The sequence below is a fragment of the Fistularia commersonii genome, chromosome 21 (assembly GCF_037954325.1).
Source record: "Fistularia commersonii isolate RoL2024-O1a breed Wild chromosome 21, RoL_Fcom_v1.0, whole genome shotgun sequence".
Classification (NCBI taxonomy): domain Eukaryota; kingdom Metazoa; phylum Chordata; class Actinopteri; order Syngnathiformes; family Fistulariidae; genus Fistularia; species Fistularia commersonii.
The window spans coordinates 2,531,724-2,554,640 of record NC_141304.1 but is presented as its reverse complement, the minus strand read 5'-3'; the positions used below and the strand labels follow the sequence as shown (position 1 = coordinate 2,554,640).

The following is a 22,917-nucleotide window of genomic DNA, read 5'->3' as shown; positions in this document are numbered from 1 at the left end:
AGAGTGATTGGTATTATGTTACAATATGATGTGCAAATGCGAGCGCAAATATTGTACGTCTCTATATTATGTGTGAATGAGAGAGTGAATGGTTGTACATTGGCCACCAGAACTGAAGAAGCCTCTTGGACGAGGTGAAACGTTACCAGTTGCCCCGACAAGTAGATTTTGACAAGAATTCATCATGACCTGGATGACTAAGACCTTCCACAGACAATAGTTGTGCATCTTTATGTAACATGTGAATGAGAGGGTGAATGTTTGCGTGACCCTGTGATTGACAGGTCCAAGATAAACCCCGCCTCCTGGCCAATGACAGCTGGGATAAGCCCCGCCCCTCCACCCAACAGTCCCTCAATAAAGAATAAGAATAAGAATAAGAATAAGAATTAGAACAAGAATAAGAATAAGAATAAAAGTAAGAGTAAGAGTAAGAGTAAGAGTAAGAATAAGAACAACTTTGTTTATCCCGAAGAAGGAAATTGTTGTGCCAGAGTTACAAGAAAAACATAACAATAATAAATGATTGTAGAAAATTGAATACACAGTAAAAAAAAAGAAGGGGAGAATAAGAAATACAAATAAAGTATAAAGGATAAGCAGTGTAGCAGAAATATTATATTATATTATATTATATTATATTATATTATTAGAGATGAGATGAGAACAACTTTATTAATCCCGAAGGAAATTGTTGTGCCAGAGTTTCAAGTAAAAAACATAACAGTAATAGATAATAGTAGAAAGGAGGAAGAATAAGAAATATAATGAAATATGAATTGTCTTAACTGTTAGCAGTAACTACAAAGATTGAAGATTCCTTGCGGCGGAGGGAAGAGGAATTAAAAAGTCTGATAGCCTCAGGTAGGAAAGACCTCATGTTATTTGATATCATATCATATAACAATATTCTTATTTTATTTTATAGAAATTGTACATATTACTTAGAAGTCATATGATGTATATTCAAATCGAATTCATAATATTCCGTTTTTATATTTTAAATATTAATCTCCGGGTACCTGTCCAGGTGACGTGTGGCCGGTCGTCACCTCCGGTCTTCCGGGGAATCAGCTGAGCAGCGTCTGACGGCGGGAGGGGGGCGGGCGGACTCAGTCCCGCTCAGCCCCCGGCCCCGGTCACAGCTCCGCGGACCGCAGCCGGAGCTCCAGAGTTGGCTTTAAATTCGGTTTAATTTTACTTTTATTTAAAGTTCTCCGCGACTAGGTTGCGTTCAAGGAACCGATGTCGGGGAGAGTCGCCTCAGGATAATGAACACAGGTGAGATTATGGTTTTTTTTTTTTTTGTTTAAATGAGTAGACTCGTGGATTCTTTACGTTTATCGCACTTCTTTGTTTTTTTATTTTTATTTTTTCTTATTTCTTTTGAAATGTCCGTGCCGGGGAGGCAGGGGAGAGACGAGTTTGAGGTTTGCGGTTCGAATTTCCTTTAAAAAAAAAAAAGCCGGTTAATGAAACACCGGGGCCGAGAAGCGAACGCCTCGGAATGTCTCCCCTAAAAAACTAAATTTTTCGACTTAAAAACGACTTCTCGACGTCTTTTACACCCGTTTAACACTCCTTTTGAGTCTGCTTTTATCCGTTTTTTGTACTTTTTTCTTCATTTTTATAGCCGCGTTTCCACTAGTTTTGTGGCTAAATATGTACACTATGCTAATTAGCATTAATTGCTTATTAGCCTATGATGCTAGGAAACAGGAGTTAAAATAAATAATATAATGTAATATGACAAGATTATATCTTTTTATGGCACATTCCTTTTCAGGGAAATGTTATTTTATAGCTGTCTTAGCATGCAAGTGAGTTATAGTAGTAATATTGAAGAAAGTAAAAGTAGTCAAATATGTCAGCTAGGTTATTAGATAACCAATTTGCACATGTGTAAGGCTGGTCTTTGTCTACAGATGGACTTGAGATGAGATGATGGCGAGCCGAGAGGGGTTTCTCCTGCTTGAATTACAGGAAGTTAATCAGGGAAATCCCTTGATTTTTTTGTTTTTTTTTGTTCTTAAGCTTAAAAAAAAAGAAAAGTAAACGCATTCAGCACCCAAAACACGCAAGGAATTCACTCAAAACGGCTAGTATGACATGGGCAGGACGATTCAGCTGGTTTGCAGCGCAGTGTTTCGTGAGAGAGATTAGATTAATTTTTTCTTTATTTCAAATACAGTGGTTTTGGGTTAGAGGACTGTCACTATAATGTAAATATTTCACACAGTGCGAAACGCTCGGTAGTTGTAGGTCACAGGAACAAGGCACAAATGACCTGCGGGCTATTTTAAAACACATAATCTTACAGTTTCCTTTTCCTGTTGTTCTTTCAGCCTGCACCAAGCCTTCTCCTGCTCCCAAGCCAAGATTTGTTTGTCACGCCAGCCTGGACCTGCCCGCCCCTCTCATGTCATCAGCCAGGGGTCCCAAACCCTCCATCGCCCCCAAACCTAAAGTCGCGTTGCAGTTCAATGGGGGGGACTCCTTCTCCTCGGGCACCCCGGGAGGATCTGCGAACGGCGGCGTGCTAACGTCGGACAGCGAGCCGGACGAAGAGGCAGACGGCGTCTCAAACAAAGGGGCCGTCGACAGATTTCCAGCAGAGAAACAATCCTCCGTCGTTAGGTCACCGCTGAAGGAGAATGTGTCAGAAGGGCTGGCTGGGGAAGAGGAGGAAAAGGAAGAAGAGATGACTCAGACGATGGACGAAGACTGGAGACTGACGGACAGCGTTCTCACAGAGGAGCCGGACTCCCTGGAAACCCTGTGGGTGAGCGAGGCCGGGTTCCCCGGCGACACAGAGGACGCGGTGGAGATGATTGACGCCGACGACATGGACGACGACAACGCCGGCGAGGCGCTCGCCGACACAGATGGGCTCTCGATGGGGGACATTTCTGTAAATAGTGCCGAAGAGGGGGCGGCTCCAAAAGAGCTGGAAAGCGGCAGCACGGAGGGGAGACGAGGAGAGCTTGGAGTCGAGGACGTGAACGGTAACGATCCAGTCGCGCTGGACGCTGACACCCAACAGGTTTTTCTCAGGGAAGGAGACAAGGAGGAGGCGAGGAAGTCTGCTCCCGGGTGGAGAAAGACCATCAGAGTGAAGTTGAGCGGCAGTCACGAAGAAAAAGAAATGGTAGGAAAGCCGCAGACGGGCTCCGCTGTCGACGGACAGAGCATCGAGTTTCACCGCTTTCCCCTGAAGCAGCTCCTCAACACAGCTGAAGATCACGTTGCCTTAGCAGATCGAACTCGGGAGCCTTATTACGTCGCCTCTGAGGACGTAGTCCACAGAGAGATGATCTCAAAGAACTGCAGAGCTCAGGGGTTCCTGCAGAGCCCCTTCACGTCACCTAGACTTCTGCCCGGTGGGTTTTTGGCCGGGAAGTATTCCACCCGGGGGACGGACCCGCCGGGCGGTGCGGCTGCCAGAAATGAACGGGCGGGATGTGTGTCTCCGGAGGATTACGTGGAGATTAGCAACAGCGATGAGTACGGCAGTGACGACAGCGACAAACATAAGGTCGGAGCCGGCCAAGAAATGCCCCCGGCGAAAAGTGAAGAGCGCCAGGTCTTTCTGGCTCATCTCTACTCCAGGTTCAGGCCGCCGTGCCACTCAGACGCCGACACCTCGCTTGCCTCCTCGCTCTCGGAGAGCCAGCCGCTCTCCCCGGACGACTCCGACTTCCTCGACGACGCGGAGGGCCACATCGTGCCGCTCTCCGACGACACCACCGACACGGAGCAGGACATCAGCGACGAGCACGTCTACGAGGACCCGGGCCCGTGCTCGGAGGGCGAAAACCCTTTCCCCTTTCACAAAAGGACAAGAGGAATGTGCTCCCGCTCTCGGGGCGTTAGTAACGATTTGATGGGGCAGTTTTCTCAGCGGCCCGGCCTGAGCAGATTCTGCCAAAAAGCACCTGCGACAAGCAGCAGCCCCATGTTGAGCGCGATGCATCACAGGAGCTACAACAAACCCCAGTACTTGTCCCTGTACCCTCGCTCCCTCTCCATGGAGGACCAAGACATGCCTCTGTGCGGCCAAAGACATCTTGGCTCTCCAAAGCAGAGGGGCGCCACGTGTTCAGTGGGAAAGTTCTCCCGGTGCTCGCCTCTGTCGTCCAGCGACGTGTCCACACCCACGTCCCTGGTCGAGATCCCGCCTCCCTTCGAGCTGGCCTACATCACCAAGAGGCCCATCACCAAGAGTTTCCCCTCGCTCATCACAGAGGGGGACGGCGCCGAGAAGAACCGGAAGAAGAAATCTTCCCTCAAGCGCTTCCTGATGCTCAAGTTCAGGAGGAAAACCGAGAGCAAGGCGGCGGCAGACGACAACCTGTCCTTCAAATCCTCGCCGGAGTCCGGCCACCCCACCCCTGGCAGGCTGCTGGATCTAGACCGGAGCAGTGCGAGCGGCTCCCCGCGGCTCGCCGGGAGGCCCCACGTCTCCCCGGAGCTGCCGCCGGCCTTCTTCTTCTACCCGGAAAGCCAAAGGAGAGGCAGCTCGGTGGCCTTCCTCAACCGCAGCGTTGTCCGGGTGGAGTCCTTCGAGGACCGCTCGCGCGTGCCTTTCACACCGCTCCCCCTGACGAAGCCTCGCTCCATCTCCGTCCCCAACGCAGATACCTCAGACTACGAGAACGTCCCTCCCATCAACGCCGACTACGAGAACCTTCAGGTCCCCCGGCAGAGGCCCCTACGCCAGGGGCCGTTCCACGACTTCTTTGAGCGTCCCACCCGGGTGCTGTCGTCTGCCAACGAGACGGACGGCTACGTGGACATGAGCAGCCTCCCCGGGTTCGAGAGCAGGACTCAGTCTCCTGAGCAGGAAACAGAAAGGTAAGGCCGTTTTCCGGCATTTCTGTTCACAGCGCGGTTGAAACATGCCCGCCCCCGACGGTGGATAGAAATGGTGTGCGACGGGTCGAGAATTCAATCTGATATCCCGCAGCTGCTGGACAGTGAGCCTCGCCGGCCATTACCGCGCAACCACTGTGCAGGTTTTTACTGCGCCCTGAGGATCCAAGCGCTGTAACTATTTATGAAGTTGATGCCTCTGACATGTTACCCTTTCAAACCGACAATGGCGGTGTGGCCCCAGGGGGCCTCTGTAGTCAGCTGTAAAATTAACACTGGTGGCTGTTGAGGTCCCGCAGCCCTTCTGGTTTTTTTTTTTAAAGCTGTTATCTCTCCACGGTTGGATCGAACCGGCCCTTACACAGAATATGCGATAAAAAGTGGCCCACAAGTTCTTTAAACCTGTTAATCTCATGGTTGTCGTCACATCATTAGCAACAGTATTGGCTTAGCGTAGCATAGTAGTTCACAGTAGCGACAAAAAATACTTGCTAAAAGTAGCCATTGACTTCCATTTAACACGATGGGCTCAAACGCACACGCATCCAAAACCAGGGTTTTTAAGCTCATCAAATCGTCCCGATGAAGATCGAGTTAGAACGGATTTGTTTTGAATGCAGTTTTTTATGTAAAGTACACGCAACATACACACAAATCTGACAGCTCCTGCAGCAGACATAATCTTCAGCGCCTCCCTTAGAGGGCCATGACTCGACCGCCGCTGGGGGGGGGGGGGGGTCTTTTTGCGCGGCTCGGCTTCAAAGGGTACTGGACAAAGAACGTGGGTGCCGCCGGCGTTGTGGAACGGATTCTTTATAGGTTTCATTCATAAGTCATCGGCGTGCAAGAACAGGCCCCTGCAGCCGATGCTGCTGGTCCGTCCTCCGGTTCAACGGCTGCTCCGGTATTTGTTGCTTAGCCATGTTGTACCTACATTAACACCCCTCCTGCCCCCCACACCCTCACCCCAAACCCCACCCTCATTGCACTCCCGGTGGCCTTCTCCCGTATCATACAGGCTACTCAAGATGATTAATAGTCTGAGAACTCTGGAGCCATCGGTCTTCTGCATCCAGTCAGGAACAACAACAGGCAGCGATACAATCTCACTATGCGCTCAGGAGTCTGCAGCTGCATCCAACCCACACACACACACACACACACACACACACACACACACACACACACACACACACGCACACACCTTGTGGAGATGATTGCATGTGCAAGCAAGAACGTGCAATATGAAACACCACAGCGAGTGTAGATACATTGACGCCAACGCTGCGGTTTGGAATAAAAAGTCCAATAATGTCACGTGCACTGAGAGCACACGTAATTAGTTAGCATGACGACTAGTTTTGTAGTTTCAACTGTTTGGGGATGACACATGGACACACATGTTTGGGATGTGTTATTTCAGATTAATATCCATGGGCATCTACATTGTCGCAATCAATTCAAAAGCCAGGTAGCGATTAAGGTCGGTATTAGCTCGCCAAGGCGCTAGTACCCTGACATGCATTTGTTTTGCATCCGGCAGAAAATATAGATTTTAGAAATCTAGATTTTCACTCTTTGGGCAGAAAACTAGGCGCACGATGTAGAAACAGAGAGTAGAAAATCTCCTGCTGGGTGCAGAACGCTGCCGGGGGTAACTTAATTTTCTGCGTACAGTTAGAGTTCGAAGGAAATCCAGAGGCTGCGCTCGCGGCGGGGCGCTTCCTGGATGGACAACAATAACACTAAGATTGGATGTGCAGGAGCCCAAAGGGGCTAATATGCAGACAATTATCTGACTTGCCCTGCATGCTGGATTAAGCAGGACCCTGATCTGAAGGAACATGCACTTTCTTTATTTCCAACCTCCCTCTGGGATTTATCTCCATACATGCCACCCTGGGCCAGTTTACAAGATAGCAGGAGATAAAGCCTGATATAGAATATCTGCTTGCAGTTAACGCCCCCCCCCCCCCCCTTTCCCCAGTATCTCATCCAAACTTTGATTCAGCAGGCGTCAATGGGCCGTGCAGCTCTAATGTGCGCGATGCGGAGACCTGAACGCCTCACATATGTTGTTCACGCGCAGCTAATTTGCATCTCAGTGGGGTTTGATCCACTGGTGCTCGCAGCGGAAATTTGTCTGGAGCGTTGAAAAGGACTGCTGCATCACCACACTAACTCTTTTTTTTCTCTCTTTAATTTCTTTGTATTTGCATAGTATTCACTCCATGCGAATTGATTAATTTACGTCCCCACTTGCCGTAGAAAAGCATAAATATGCCTCCCTCGCGTACAGTTGTCACCGCAGGACTTTAAGGATTAGTGTTTTGGTCTCCGGAGAGCGCTTTCGTCTATTCACATTTACTTCTATTATTATTGTAATGTCCTTCTTTCCTGGCTGCCCAAAGAAGGGTGTGCACGGCCTGCAAACTGTTCAGAATGAGGCCGCCCGTGTTCAGTGTGACCGTTGACTCGCTACACTCGGGCAGGAGCAGACTTTAAGGTGTTGCCTATAAAGCAGTCAGAGGCATCGCACCATCTACTCTGTCTGGCTCGGTGAAGTTGCATGTGCCTGGAAGTGCACCGCGCGTCCAAGACTTTTGTGTTCCCCAGGTCTGGAGGGAGAGTTTGGTGACGCAGTGGTTAGCACTTCCGTGCTAGTGGTTAAAAACATGCAGGATGTTCAGTGGAGGCCTCCAGCCTCGGTGTGTCCCTCCCTACAGGGGAGGAGAAATAAATGAACGAATGTGTGACATTTATCCCATCTGTGTCTTATCTCTTCTCATTTTTCGCGCTTTGATGGAAAGTGCTCTTTAAATGTGTGTTATTATTATAATTATTTTTAACACAGACTTGTAATTATCAGCATATTTCAGTGTAGCGCATCACAAAACGGGGGGTGAAATGAGTCCCTCTGGTCTCAGTAAGTAAAACAGATTGTTGCAGTGTGTTATCACAGCACTGGAGCTGAAAAGTGACTTGTTGGTGATGAGATAATATCACATAAATCATATACAATAGTCCTTTGTTTATGTATATATAAAATAGTTTCAATATTTATCTATAATTTAGAGCTTTATCACCCACCCTACACTCTTATTAACCTGTTTAGCCTGTTCCTCTGTCGCTCAGGTTCAGTGCTGGATAGCTTAGAAGGTGCAGAATGTTTAGGCGTCATAGTAGGGATTGAAATAAATGAAAATCTTTCACGTATTATTCACACAAACACAACACCACGGAGCAACACTACGATCAGCGAACGCACGTTGATGTAAACTGGACATAATGCAAAAACCTGTTGTATAGCAACAAATCTGCAATATAAAAATGTAAAAAATCCACGATACAGTGACACCGCTACTGTATATATAAAGTAAAAATATACAATGTACAACAGAGTGTGTTTTCATTCTGTTGTCGCTCCCCAGTGAAGCTGTGATGCTTTTCAGTTTCACAACTTTATTTCACTTTTTTGTTGCCAGGCAACTACAACATCAACAACAAAAGAAGGCTCCAAAATATGTTCATCCCACAAACCTGGGTGAATGCATGGACCTTTGACCTTTGGCGCTCTATTGAGGTTTCAAATCCTTTCACACTTAAAACAATAATTTCATTGAAAACCAAAAGGCTGGGCTAACTTTGCTGTAACGCGGGAACATGAAAACACATGCCAGTTCATCTTGGAGGCTAGGCTAATCTGAGCGCTAGCACTGCAGCTTCCCTGATCAGCAGCCAAACCCAACTTTTTGCTCATCACAACAAAAGATATCTCTTATTTTTCAGCATTGGCTTTTTTCAAAATAAAATTTGACCAGGTTGCGAAAAGCAGTTGCGTTCCTTCCATTATCACTTGTTTTCTGACAGTATCGGACATTTTATTCCCAGTTTGTTGCAGTTGAAATTAAGCTAGGCGTCCAATGCTTCGCAGTGCTGTGTTTTTTACCCTCTTTGCACATTGAGTGACCGTCCTCCCCCCCGCAGTGCCTACACAGAAGCCTACAACGTGTGTTCGCTGGCCGTCGGCCCGACATCCGGCCCCGCCTGTGACGTCAGGGGAAAGGTGGTGGCCGACGAGGACCTGGGACGCACCTCTGAGGAGGAAGACGGTGTCGCCGACAGCAACTACGAGAGACAGGCACGTTCCCACAGCTGTCTTGAGCTTCATGTTGGTTATAACGTCTTAAACGGACATTTAAAATACACTTTGTCTTCAAATGCATTTTCTCAATGGATCGTTAAAGCTGATTAAAATGAAATAATGTGGTTGTTTTCAGCCTGACGGTCGATCCAGAGCCTTTTACGTGGCCAAAGAACTGGCGGATTCAGAAAAAATGTGAGTTCTTTTTAAACTCCTGTTATTGAAATAAAGAACGTAGACACGTGATCTTTGATTGTTTGTGTATTTCCTCACAGGCACGTGAAAGCCCTCAAGCTTCTGCAAGAAGTAAGTGATAATGTTGTTGTCAATGTAACAAATCCAAGCCCGCCTTCCTGCCTGCTAGCGCACGTCAAGAAATTGTCTTTTTATGCGACAGGACTTCCGGGAAGCGGTAGGGGCGGCAGTGGGCGAAGAGGGCGAGCCCGTCCTGGATGAAGAAAGGCTCTGGGAGATCCTGAATGAGCTGCCCGACGTTTACGCCCTGCACCGCAGGATCCTCAGCGAGCTGGAGAATCGAATCCGACAGTGGTGAGACGTGACGTCCTCGCGTCCGGAGCGTTTCCCTCCTTTAAAACTCGACCTCTTCGTCATCACCCCCTTCTCTTTTGGCCTTCAGGGACGAGAACCAGAGGATTGCGGACATCTTCCTGTCCAGGAGATCGGAGTTCCTGGTCTTTACCACTTACATCGGCCACTATGACCGAAGCATGAGCCTCCTGGAGGAGAGCTGCCACGCCTCGCCCGCTTTCGCCGCCATCGTTCGCCAGTTCGAGGTCAAAATACGTCGCTGGCAGGAACAGTGAATTCGAGAGCCGGTTCTTTCATTTTATTCATTTGAATAATAGAATATCCACTTTCAGTACCGTGATGTGGAGCGTGTCACGTGGTTTATAACAGTGTACCACACACACATACATAGCACAGGAAAGACAAATTTTAAGAAATTCAGGGTTTCCGCGGTAATCCACCTGCCGGGAGGGAGAGATTTCATTTCGCCTCGGTTACCGTGGTGACATCCCCTCCCCTCCCAACCCCCTTCGCACAATGAATCGGCGTCAGAAAAAAAAAAAAAAACCCTAAAGTTATGTCACCAACCCGCCTATCCTTGTTTGGATTAGACGTGTTTATATTTACAACCTCAGATTATATTTACATTTCAAAACAATAGAAATTAGCTCCGTTTCCTCCGCTTGCTTAGACTGCCTGCCGTCTGATGGTGGGGAGGGGGGGTGTAAAAGTACAATGTCTTCAAGAACTGCTTTTTTTTTTTTTTTTTTTTGAGGGAAATCACCCGATACCACGCTTACAGGCTCTTGAAATCGTCATAAACAGCCGCCAGTGTTGACAATTGTACATTTTGCTGGAGTGCAAAACGCAGTCCGTGAACGCATCGGGAGTTTTATCTCCTTTCCTTCTGCCTTCGTGGGTCATTTTCAAGGTTCACGTAGGCTTGAATACTGATACTAATTTTCAGTGCAGCCTACACATTCTGCCTCTTCACACCGGCTCTTACATTTCATTTTTCTTTTATTTGTGTTGGTCACAGCAGGAGAGCCCAGCCGGAGAAAACATCTCTCTGAAACACCAGCTGCTGCAGGTCATCGTCCGCGTGGCTCAGTACCGCATGCTTCTCACAGGTCGGCGTCCGCCGTCCGCCGAGGTTATTTCGTCCGCCTTCCCCGCGAGGAACTCATTTTCTTTCTCCTCCTCCAGACTACCTGAACAACCTGTCGCCTGACTCCAAAGAGTACGAAGACACCCAAGGTAAACATAGAAAATACATTGTATGCACTTCACCTGATCTTTAAGGTTGCGGTTAGCTGAGGCGACTGTGTAGCACAAAGCCAAGATCATGATGAAAAAAGTGAGAACGAGGGGTTTCAGCTGTGAAAGCATCCTTGTGCTGATGTATGTTAATGATGAAGTAGTGGAGAAACAGTTAGCTCTCATTTCTCAGAAAGTGGTTCCCTTGCAGAGATCTACTGGCGACGCTCTTGCCTGGGTTCCTGCTGTCCCTGTGATTGACAGGTCACATGTCCAGGTTAAGCCCCGCCTTCCGCACGGTAGCCACTTTAGCGCTGTAGGAACTTTTTGCAGTTCCTCGAACCTCGAAGGAGGGTGTTTCTTGACAGCAGAGGAACCGGGGACCAAGAACCATCTCAGTTCCTCCTCTGAGGCAACTTCTTACGGTTCTTCTTCTTACGGTTCCATAGGTGCTTGGTGATTGGTGGAACTCATAAGCCATACTTCTCGCACAGCGCCATTTTTAAAACTATCATGGTCACTGCTAAGCCTCAGAGGGGTTTCTCAGACTCGCAGAGGAACATCTACATTTTGGTCCAGAACTCGTGCGGAGTTAGCTAACGGCTAACGGGGTTCTTCACGCGGCGAAGCGGCGCAGGGAAAAGATAAACACACTTCAACCATCTGATTGCCCATGGTTGTCTTTCCATGAACGCCGCGGCACTCAGATACGTGCACGCCCACAGATCAGTGACATGTGTGTACCTTCTCTGCTCAAAAGAACTCACCAAATGACCACAATTCCATTAAAACACACACACACACACACTTAATCACCCGCGGTTGACCGAACACACTCTCCCTCAGCCACAGAGGAGCATTACAGGCACGGCGAGGAGGCCGCGTGAGAGCCAATTTACACTTCCCCGTGTGTGCGTGCGTGAGTGTGTGTGTGTGTGTGTGTGTGTGAGTGTGACAGCACACCCGGCGGGGCGGCCATTTTTATTCTTCTTCTGTGGTGCCGCTCCAACGTGCAATCCATCAGAGAGACAGTTACTGCGCAGCACGCCCAGGTTTCCTCCTGGTTTTCAGTTTAATGCTTTTTTTTTTCTTCTTGGATGCGTGGCACGAAAACCCTCATTAGGAGGCAAAAGTCATAATTTTGATATTAACAACTTTGACAATATATATATATATATATATGTCATGTTCTCGATGTAGTTATGAGTAGAAGTGAGACCTGGCGGAGGGTGAGTGGAGTTTTATTGACTTGTTTGGTGGTCACCACGACGACCAAGACAGACGCACAGCTTATTGAGATGTGTGTGTGTGTGTGTTGTCTGTGGATCGCTGACAGCGTGTTTTCCAAAGAGCAGGTCTAAACCAGCTTCTTGTTTCGTCTGTTGAGGGACAATTATTCTCCAGTGAGTCGACACGTGTGGACAGAAGCGAAGGGGAACGGTCCCTTTTTAATGGGCGGCGGCGTGCGCGGCGGCGTGCGCGGCAGCCATTAAATGTGATGTGTCCCAGTGCCTGCTGGACGTGAGTGGAGGAACGCCAGCAGGGCCGTTTCCTCATGTGTCAGGGTCCGGCTTCAGTCCCTAGAGGTCAGGAAATCACTGAACTCAGATTTTCTCTGCCTTTCTCTGTCTCCGTCCATCCCTCCGTCTCTCCTTCTGTCTATCTTTCTCTGTCTCGCCATTTCTCTCTCCCTCTTTCTCTGTCTTCAGCCGCAGTCATCATCGTGTCAGACATCGCAGACCAAGCCAACGACAGTTTGAAGAATGGGGTAAGTGTGGTCTGGTGAGAACACACACATGCAAGCTGCATGATGCGATTAATACAAATGTGTGGACACATGTTTATGATAATAGCCTAATAGGCTAATGTTCACACGAGTGACACACAGAAGCCAATAATCCCGACACGTAGCGTCCATTAGTCTTCTTCAACCCTCCTCCTTTCTGTCCGGTCCTGTCTCCACTCGGCTGGAAGCTGAGGAGCACATCCCTCTCTCCCGACACACATACACACTCATCGGTCTTCACCATGGAAACGCCGTGGTGCTGCTTTCCTGCTGTGGTCACTGATCTCCACTGGACTTCAGTGAAGACCTGTGACCCTGGAGGACACCTGAAGATGACAGACCTCCACGGTCCTGCGTCTGAGCAGCCCTGCACCGGCTCTCGGCTTCTAAAAAGCCTTGAAAAGAAAAAGCTCCGTCTCCACTTCCTGTCGTTTTGACGTCTGACCCCCATCTCCTCTCCCGTGTGTCCTCCTCGATGGATCCCGAAGAAGAACCTGTTGCGGCTGGTCAACATCGAGTACAGCGTTCGCGGCCAGCGGGACCTGCTGCGCCCCGGCAGGGTACGGCTCCGATAACGCCACCGGTACTCCGATAACGCCACCGGCCTCCCCGCTGACGCGTCTGAAGTCCGTTTGCTCTCCTCAGGTCTTCGTGAAGGAGGGCACCCTGATGAAGGTCAGCAGGAAGAGCCGGCAGCCCCGTCACCTGTTTTTGGTAAACGCCGCTTCCTGCCGTCGCGTCCTCCTTAACGTCCAGCGGGGTCGCCGTGTGCGAAATGCGGACCGGAGGCCTTCACGCTCCGCCGCCCCGAGTATTTCTGGATCCAGACCACGCTGTTAAGAGCAGGGGTTTCCTGGCAGGATGTTTCTGAATGCCGGCTTCCTGAGCCGGCGCTTATTACTCTCACACACAAGAAAAATGGCGGAGCGGCCCTGTATAAACCGGAGGGTCCGCTCGCACCTGTGAACCTAAACGGCCCAGTTTTCTCAGGACGTTATCACTGCCCCCGAGGCCACGGAGGCAGTTTTCCGCCGGCGGAGATGAGGCGAAAGCAAAGGGGAAGTGGCTCCTGCAGAAGTTTTGAAAAGAATAGCCATAAAATATATCTTTATAAACACAGACCGCGTGCCGAGACCAATATCACTTGTCTCCCGGTCTCATAAATAATAATGATAATTATGCAGATCCTCACCAAACTATCATTTCCTTCGTCCCCTTTCTGGCTCCGGGCTCCATCACTCCGCCGGGTTTATTTAAAATCCGGCCCCATTGTTTTCACGTTATCACCCTAAATGTCACCAAAAGCGGCCCTTCCCTTGGCAACCAGCGGCGGCCATGATACCTCCACTAAATAAAAAAAAACCCTTAAACACCCCGTTTTTATTGGGCTCCGCAGGAAAGTCCTGCACGTGACGTCGGGCTGGTTATCAGGCCAGGACAGCAGAGGAGACTGTAAATATTATATCCTGCCACGTCCAACCTGGACGGCGATCAAATGTCAGCGGCTATTCAACGCTGCCGGGGAACGGAACAATAAAACCCCGTCGCAGGAGATGGAAGCCACCGAAACGCACGAGGGGGGTCGAGCAGATCAGGAAATAATAAAGGTGGAGGTGAACAGGGCTCAGACATGTTGACAGATGAAATGGTGAATAACCTGGCAGGTTTATTTAGTCGGTGTTTGGGCCAAAACGAGAACTCATCTATCCCGAATCTTGGGTTATAGCGCCCCCCAGTGGACGGCCGCTGCACTCGCACCATATGAACCGAAAAAAAATCCCCCCATCCAGATTTCATCCTTCTCTCCCGGGCGTCTGATTTCGACCGGCTTGCTGGGTCTTGCTGTTTTTCAGATGAACGACGTGCTGCTGTACACGTACCCTCAACAGGATGGAAAGTACAGGCTGAAGAACACCCTGACCCTCAGCAGCTTGAAGGTCAGAGCCCCGCTCCACCTTCCTCAAACAATTTTGTACATGCAGTAATATCTTGATTTACGAGTTAACCAATCCCGTGACCGAGCTCATAACTCTTTTTCCCCTTTTTAACCTTGACTTACGAGTGCATCAACTTGGGAGTTTTCCAAGATTCGAGCCGTCGCTCAGTGCATCTTTTGCTTCGTGATACGAGATCTGAGTAACAATGAGCGGGATGAGCGTTTGGCAACGACGTGGCCGCCGCTGTCCGTGAAGTGGTGTTTAAAAACAGCGGTACGCGCCGCCCGCTGCTAGCTAGTACAGACAAAATGATGGAAAAACACAAGAAGGTGTGCATCGGCTATGAGAAGGCGGGAGACATTTACGGGGATTTTGGATCCAGAAGAGTCGTTCAAAGCCGGTCAAGGACGGTTCGCTGGTTTTAAAAAAAGAGAAGCGGCGTTGACGCCGTCCATAAATGAAGGTTAGACATGAAGTGACACAAAGCGTGCACACCACACTACATTAAGCAACACATTGCAGCATTAAGTGTGCAGCCAGTAAGTTATGCGACAGAGCACCAAATGAAAAACACCCCCAACCTCCTCCGCCGCCACCTTCAGCCAGTCCTCAAGGTCAAGTCACTTAAATAAACCACTTTTTCATTACATTCCCTTTTATTGTGCATTTTTTTACACCTTATTTGTTTGTAAAAAATGTACCTATTTAGAAACATGTAACAAAATCATGGGGCTGGAACAGATTAATAGCGTTTCAATTCATTTTAATGGGGGCATTTCATTTAATATATCAGCAAATTCAGTTGGTCACGTAATGGGTTAAACTCCTACGTCAAGGTGTTACATATCAATTAAAATTTCCCCATTGAAATGAACTGCAAAGCTATTAATCCATTCCAGCCCCCTGAAAGCTACAATTTTGTTATTTGTTTTTAAATAAGAAAAATGTACTTTACAAATAATGTATAAAAAAAATACATGGTTTGACGATTTTTTCATTTCCTGCTCTATCGCTGAACAACGCTGCTACATATTTATAGCTACAGTTATTGCTAAATGTAACTTGCACACTATGTTACACTTAATGGCTAAACTTCAATATGTACATTTGGTAGAGACATACAAGTATATATGTCAACTTATATTGTGCACGAAACATCGACCGTGTGACAGCTTGTATCTCGTTAGTTTATTCACTCATAAGTTGTCACTGTAAATGTAAAAATATATAAAGGATGTAATGCTAATACTACAAAGTATTAAATGTACTCTCTGCTCCCGCCTAGGTCAGTAAGCCTGTCGTGGAGAGCGTCCAGAACGTGCTGAGGATCGAGGGTCCGGACATCACCATCACCTTGTCTGCCAGGTAGAAGGCGCCTCGGCGTATTCCAAAACCCGCTCCGCTCGTGGAAACAACCGTGAAACGAAACCCGCGTCCTTTCTGCGTCGGCCTTGCAGCTCGTTCATCGAGAGGGAGGACTGGTTTTACACCCTGAGCCGGGCGGCGAGCGAACACACCCGAGGCCCCGCGGGACTCAGCGGCTGCCCGGGAGAGGTAAACCCGCCCGTCGCCAGTTGTTTTAGCTTCCCGGCGCGCCCTCACGCCGACCCCGCGTGTGTGTTCCAGGGCAGAGATCGCCTGCATCCGTCTCTGGGCGAGAAAGCCCCGACTCTGGTCCCGGTGTCGCAGGTGATGATGTGCATGAACTGCACCTCCGACTTCAGCCTCACGCTGCGCCGACACCACTGCCACGGCTGCGGGAGGGTGAGAGGCGCGCCGAACGAAGCGCCGCCAGCGATGTTCCGATGAACGTCTCCTAAGAATCACCTATTTGAATCCGCGCAGATCGTCTGCCGGAGCTGCTCCAAGCACAGATATCCGCTGAAGTACATGAAGGACCGCCTGGCCAAAGTGTGTGACCACTGCTACAACGAGCTGAAGAACAGAGGTGTGACTAGAACCGACGCGTCTCGAGTCATCTTAGCCCGGGAGAATCCTGGATGGGAGAAGCTAAGAGGGATTATAATTAAAACATCTTTCAAGAGGCAGCTTAGAGGTTGGACAGAGTCTGAGGGTCAATTGGCTTCTTTATCCTAATGCCTGGCTGGCTTCTCTACATGTCCTCCATCTTCCTCTTATAGTCCAAAAAAACAATTTGCAGTTCCGAGAAGCTTTTTAGGAACAGGGCCTTTTCTCGGTGCTTTGGGACACCAGGGGAACCGAGGATCGCGGACATAAGAATAAGAATAAGAACAACTTAATTTATCCCGAAGGAAATTGTCGTGCCAGAGTTTCAAGTAAAACATAACAATAATAGTAGGAAGGAGGGAGAATAAGAAATACAAATGAAAATATAAAGTGTCAAAGTCAAGGTTATAAAGTGTTTTAAGGTCTTAAAAAGTACAAAGATTTGAATATTCCCTTCAGCTGAAGGAAGAGGAAATAAAAAGTCTGAAGACATCAGCTCCAGGTTCCCAGGTCCCACTCTGAGGCAGGGTTTTCTCACAGTTCCATCAGAACTTACCAGTGGTTGGTAATTTGTGGAACACCGAAGCCACACCAATCACCAAATACTTCCTCAGGACTGCAGAGCAGTTTTCTTGGGAGGGGTTTCCAGGTTTCCTCGCAGAGGAACGTCCACATTTTCTCCTTAAGTGTAGAGTTAGCTAACGGCAAACGGGGTTCTTCACACGGTAAAGCAGTGTAGGGAGAGAAGATAAAAACACTCCAACCCATCTGATAGTCCGTGATTATTATTCTATGAATAATTCATGTGGCGTGACGAGAAAACAAAGTTGGAATGGCCTTTGAGAGCGATATGCCCGGAGATGACACCGTTCTCCGCATGTCACACACTTTTTGTCTTTTTGTCTCAGCAGGAGAAGACATGTGCGTGTCTTCGGCGAAGAGCAGCCCGCGGCCGGCCCGCTCCGGCCGCCCGCTCTCGGCCGTCTTCCAAAACATCCACCCCTCCAACTTTTTAAGGCACCGCAAGGGCACGGTCTCCTTCAACCAGGTACCGCGTCGTCGTTTTTTTTTCGTCCGTCTGTGGCCGGGATGCGGAACGACGTCACGGCCCGGCTTTGCCCCGCAGGTGACGGTGTCGGACGAGGGCTCCATCAGCGGCAGCCTGCATCGCAGCAAGAAGAGCAAGAGGAACTGGAAGAGACTGTGGTTCCTCCTCAAAGACAAGGTGCTTTACACCTACCGAGCCCAAGAGGTGAGGGGAAACAAGCGCTCCCCTTTAACCTGTGCGCTGTTCACTCATTCACACCTCAACGTGCGTTGCGGTTCGATACTTCACGTCCGCCCCCTCCCGCCTCCGCAGGAAAAGGTGGCCTCAGAGAGCTTACCCCTGCTGGGGTTCACCGTGAAGCTCTCCGACAAGCAGGAGGGAGACGACGAGGCTAAGGTTTTCCAGCTCTACCACAAAAACACCCTGTACTACTCGTTCAGAGCCGAGGACAACCACACCGCCCAGAGGTGAGAACGTCCGCCTACTCTGAAACAGCATCACGGTCCAGGTCCAGAAAGCCCAGACGAAACACTGCCAGTACAGACGGTCCCTGGTTTTTGACGATAAATGTACCGGGAGTCCAACTTGCATCATTCCGACGCACGTAAAATAATTAGCCGCGTGCGGACGTCGAATGAATAAGACAGTTTTGTTTACACCCGCCATATTGGAATAGTGCTACGTTCACATTCTTTCATTTGTGTTGCTTTTTTTGGGGAACGTTTTGCCCTTCGTTACGGCTCCCAGACGTTTATTTATTTCTTATTTTTACCGTTCAATGTTTGTATCACCAATGTTTTTAGGATTTTATCAAAACGTTAGCGATGGTGTGTGACACACGAACAGCATGCGCGTTCCGACGTCAAATGAATAAGACAGTTTTGTTTACACCCGCCATATCGGGAAAGTGCTACGTTCACATTCTTTCATTTGTGTTGCTTTTTTTGGGGAACCTTTTGCCCTTCGTTACGGCTCCCGGACGTTTATCTATTTATTTCTTTCTTATTTTTACTGTTCAATGTTTGCATCACAAATGTTTTTAGCATTTTATCAAAACACTAGCGTTGGTGTGTGACACACGAACAGCATGCGCGTCCCGACGTTGGGGCTACCGCAACTTCGGTTTGACTTTTGCTTTTATCCTAACGTGAACCCGCTCCTCGCGCAGGTGGGTGAACGCCATGGAGGAGGCCACGGTTTTATAGGACGCGGAGGGCGCTGCCTCTCTCCTGTTCTTTTTTTAAGAGGACTCAAACACGCGCCCTACAAGAGCGGCCATCGGATTACGTCCGTGAGATACTTTGACGGCCACTTCCGAGAGGGGACGCGATCGCCTACATTTCCCCGCCCCGCCCCCGCCCTGCTGCGGGCGAGACGCCGAGAGCCACCTGAGGCGTCGGCCTAGATACCTGCGCTTGACTCACGCCGCAGCTGACCGGCAGAGCGCTCGCACAGCTGAGAAGATCAAGACCGAACTGTTCAGGATGCAGAAAACTACTACTGCGGGTGTGAAGAAACGTCCAGGAGAAGAACGACTAATCTCACTCCGTTTGTTTAATCGCCCCGGCGAAGGAGGCCATGTTTGTTTTCGGTGCCAGATACCACATCCAGAAGCTGTGTGGTTTGACAGGAAGTACCTCCGGCGACGCTGAAAAACAACGGTTGGCCGGTCGTGACTGGTCGTGCCCGGCAGAGCCCGTCGCCACGGTAGTTATGGTCGGCCTGGTTAATGAGTGAGCCAGATTTCCAGAGGGTTGGAGAGGTTCGCCGCATTCCATTGTAACGGAGCCATTGATATCACCATGGCAACCTTCAGCTGTAGTCAAAGCCTCCCGTTTTACTTTTCTGAGCTCCCCCGACATTTGCGTCAGCCTGGCTTCGACCCGCACCCCTATCGCCCCTTAAAACCCCCCGATATCGAAGACTTGAAACCCCCCTCCCCCGCACCTTCTCATCCATTTCTCAGGAACCGAGGGATATGAACCCTCTGGATCCAACACCCGGTGCGGGGCCTCGCCGGTAACTTCCTTCTTCGCCTCCCTTCCCCGCAGTGATATATAAAAAAGACTGGATTTGTGAAAGTGAAATAAAACAAATAAGAATGTAGCTCCGTACATCGGCGTCAGCTCATCTATCGACCCGGAACGGAGATTCAGAGCGCGCAAAGATGTAAAGCTGCGCGCCGGTTCGTGCACTTTGTGCGGAAGGAATTGTTTGAGCTTCTTCTCTCCGAAGGGAGCCGAGAACCGCCTCCTCACCCGGACGGCGGGCAGAGGATGACATTGACGTTCCGACGCCGACGGGCGGGGGACCTGTTGCTCGCTCCGAATAACCTCTGAGCCGGCAGGGCTTTCAAAACCACGCCGTTGGAGAGGACGCCGGGGGACTTAGCGGTACACAGCGAACGGACGGGCCTGCTCCGCTTTCCTTCCCCCCACGAGGCTCGCTGACCCAGAATCTTCTTTCTGGGGCTCCTGAAAAGTTGCAGACAGCCTCGTCCTACATAGAGGGCAGATCATCCATCACCGCGCTGTCTGTGGCGAGTCCCACCTCCTGCCGCTTCACCCTTTCCTGCTCCCTTATTCAGGTTTTCTGGCACGTTTAAAGGAAGAGCACAATCCGAACCGTTGGGTTTACAGGAGCAAAGTATTTTTACTTGCATATGTTCTGCGCCCATATCTGAAATCATTAACAGCCAATGGCAAAATGATGATCTGGGAATGAGAGAGCAGCACTGTGAGACCTCCACGTCCCTCCGTTTTTTTCAGCCCGCAAGGGTAATGTTTGTGTTTGCGCCGCTAGTCTTGAGCCTTTTCATCTCGCAGGAGCGCTGCGTGGGCAGCGGATCCTCGCGGGAAAAGGGGAACAACTCATCACGTAACAACCCGGGAATCTGATTTATTGGATGTTTTTTCCGAGCACTCACCCCGAAAATCAGCCAAAGATGCTGAGAGAGAGCGAGAGAGAGAGAGAGAAAAGAAAGGAGACTGGAAGAACGCAGCAACTCATCCTCGTGTCCCACTTAGCAAACTCTGCAGCCCACGCCGCCAAGTCAATGTTACACCTAGTCCACCTCCCTGAGAGCTTTAAATATCCCACTCTCCCTCCGCAGGACAAACGGTGGACGGGGGAAAAAAAATCAACTCAACATTTAACGCACACCTCCTTTGGCCGGTTTGTCCTCTGCAGAGGGACGGCGAGAAGACCGAGCTAACTCCTGTCGTGATTGTTTTTCGATTTGTTTTCCCGTCACCCGCTGGCAGTTGACCAGCAGGGACGCCGGGAAGTTGGGCTGTCAAGACTTTTTTTTGGCCTGAACGATAATTACACCTTCAGATTCACCGTCCACTGAGCCTCTGTGCGGAAACGCATCTGGCCTCTTTAAGACGCAAGGGCTACAGTTAACCCTTCTGTAGCCTTTACATCCCACGGGTGAGTCGCGGCTTTCGGTGTTTTATTTGATTTAGATGAAAAACTGGCAGATGGGGTTCCTTCAGCTTTGAAGGCGCATCTGTGGGAGACCGAGGAGGCCCTTTGCGGCTCGTCTCCAGTATACATTCAGTACACTTCTTTATGTGAGTCACAAGCTGCCGGTTATGTAAGAGTAGACAGACAAAGATGCGCCGCCGCCGTAAATTGGCGCCTCACTTTTTTCGTTTAACAAGCTTCCTGTCGGCGTGACGCAGAATGGTTGGGTTTGCCGGCCGCTAAGAAAAAAAAAACTTTCTTTCCCCCCAAAAGCTGGCACATGCAGGAAGACCAGGATGCTTGTTGCAGATATAATCCAATCCATCCTGTTTTTCTTTCACGTTGCAACATTTCACCACATCCTCGCCAGCGTGTCTCAATAAGATCCTCAGGTTTGGTCGACCCCAGAAGGCCCAGAATGATGCACGACACTTTAGCTACTATTCCGTCTGCTGCAGCAGGATTCCAGGTTCGAGAGACCGAAATCCAGATTATTGGGAACAGTATTGGGGAGAACAAAAGATAGGAATGTCGCCTTAATGCAGGGATGTTTCGGCAACTCCAAAGCGCGACATTGTTTGAACAGTTTGAAAGTTTGAACGTTGGATTGGAGCTGAAAAGAAGAACTCCGGTGCAAAAAAAAAAATCTGGATCACCGTCAGACCAACAACCCCAAGGGGATACTCAGGGTTCTTGAAGATGAGGGGACAAAACCAGTGAGAACATTGAGCTATACCTTTCATTAGCCAGATATTAGACGGCCCCTGCACCCCTAGTTTAAGTCGGACTCTTGGAATTTTCTTCTTGCTGCCTTCTGGTGTCTCTCTGTTGGCTCCTTATCCCGTTCCGTAGAAGCTCTGTAGGGATATTCTTTAGCGGGCCGTGTTAGCATGTTAGCGACTGAGTCAAGTGTAGGAGTGATGCGCATGCAAATTTTCAAAATAAAATGCGTGAAAGACTACATCAATAAAATATAATTTTAAACAACTTCATTGTGTCTTTGGTTTTAGATGATGCATCACAAACAGGAAATGTTCTTTAGTGTTGACCACCAGTTCTAGGACGCCGAGGGTTCTAGAAGTCTGAGGTAGCAGTTGCACAGCAAAGGTGCCGAGAATGTTATGCAACGGTTGTGTTTGCGGCGTCAGCTCTACATCGAGATCTTCTTGAAGGCTGGCGACGCAAAAGGTTAGAGATGGTACCAGGATATTTGCCGATGTCTGAACTTTTAAAGGTGACCGCTCAGCGCCAAAGACTGAACCGTTGCGTCACGACGGGTTGAATACAGTCGCCTGACCTCCCTCTTCGGAGCACGTCCTGCGGAGAATCGAAACAGATCATAAGACAGTCGCAGATACCATGGGTTGGTGGGAAGTGCTACCAAAACACCTACCAGGCATCGCGTAAATACATCTCACATCAGCTGCGGGTGTTACGACACCGTCTCCCGCCCCGAGGAGCACGCCGACGATGAATTTGTCGAGAAAATAAAGTCCAATCTCGCCGTCCCAGCAGCAGATGGACTGCACTGAACGCTCCTGGATCCTGAGCTCCTCTAAGCCGCCTGAGCGTTGCCGAGACAGCTCGGTGGTACAAAATGCTAATTTGGGATAGAAAGTCTGTTTTTATTATTATTCATTTATTCATTATCTATACCGTTTATTCGGCAGGGGTTGGATTAGCCCAGCTGTCAGTGGACGAGACATAGAAATACATACAGACATATAAACCTCTGATTTAGGGTCTCCAATTAACCTGCGACACGATCTTCTGACCTCCTGGGAGGAAACAGGATAACCCGGAAGACATGGGGAGAACATCCATATTCCACTCAGAATTGAACTTCTTGCTGTGAGGTTGAAGTGGTTAACCACTGCACCACAGTGCTGCCCTTTCATTGCAATTATCA

General features: G+C 49.3%; 1 protein-coding gene across 4 annotated transcripts; it reads left to right on the top strand.

Moving 5' to 3' along the window:
- The first annotated feature begins 1,134 nt into the window (after positions 1–1,134).
- On the top strand, positions 1,135–21,996 carry fgd5b (FYVE, RhoGEF and PH domain containing 5b). Of its 4 annotated transcripts, none has more exons than XM_086169045.1 (21): positions 1,135–1,281; positions 2,346–4,854; positions 8,860–9,013; positions 9,153–9,211; positions 9,292–9,322; positions 9,414–9,565; positions 9,654–9,810; positions 10,587–10,674; positions 10,751–10,801; positions 12,511–12,569; positions 13,076–13,147; positions 13,233–13,301; positions 14,441–14,524; positions 15,810–15,889; positions 15,982–16,078; positions 16,151–16,288; positions 16,370–16,472; positions 17,401–17,540; positions 17,619–17,744; positions 17,853–18,007; positions 18,709–21,996. In XM_086169045.1, the coding sequence occupies exons 1-21, from the start codon at positions 1,272–1,274 to the stop codon at positions 18,743–18,745; spliced, it is 4,371 nt and encodes a 1,456-aa protein (XP_086025171.1). In that variant the 5' UTR covers positions 1,135–1,271; the 3' UTR covers positions 18,746–21,996. The 4 variants fall into 4 exon arrangements, with proteins under 4 accessions (XP_086025171.1, XP_086025170.1, XP_086025172.1 ...); XM_086169044.1 differs by having other exon boundaries at positions 10,584–10,674; positions 17,404–17,540; XM_086169046.1 differs by having other exon boundaries at positions 10,584–10,674; positions 17,619–17,717.
- The last annotated feature ends 921 nt before the right edge of the window (positions 21,997–22,917 follow it).

Excerpts from the sequence above, each read along its gene's own strand:
- fgd5b (XM_086169043.1), top strand. Across the intron at positions 16,079-16,150 it reads TCAGCGGCTGCCCGGGAGAG|GGCAGAGATCGCCTGCATCC; the intron begins GTAAACCCGCCC and ends TGTGTGTTCCAG. Across the intron at positions 17,745-17,852 it reads ACACCTACCGAGCCCAAGAG|GAAAAGGTGGCCTCAGAGAG; the intron begins GTGAGGGGAAAC and ends CCGCCTCCGCAG.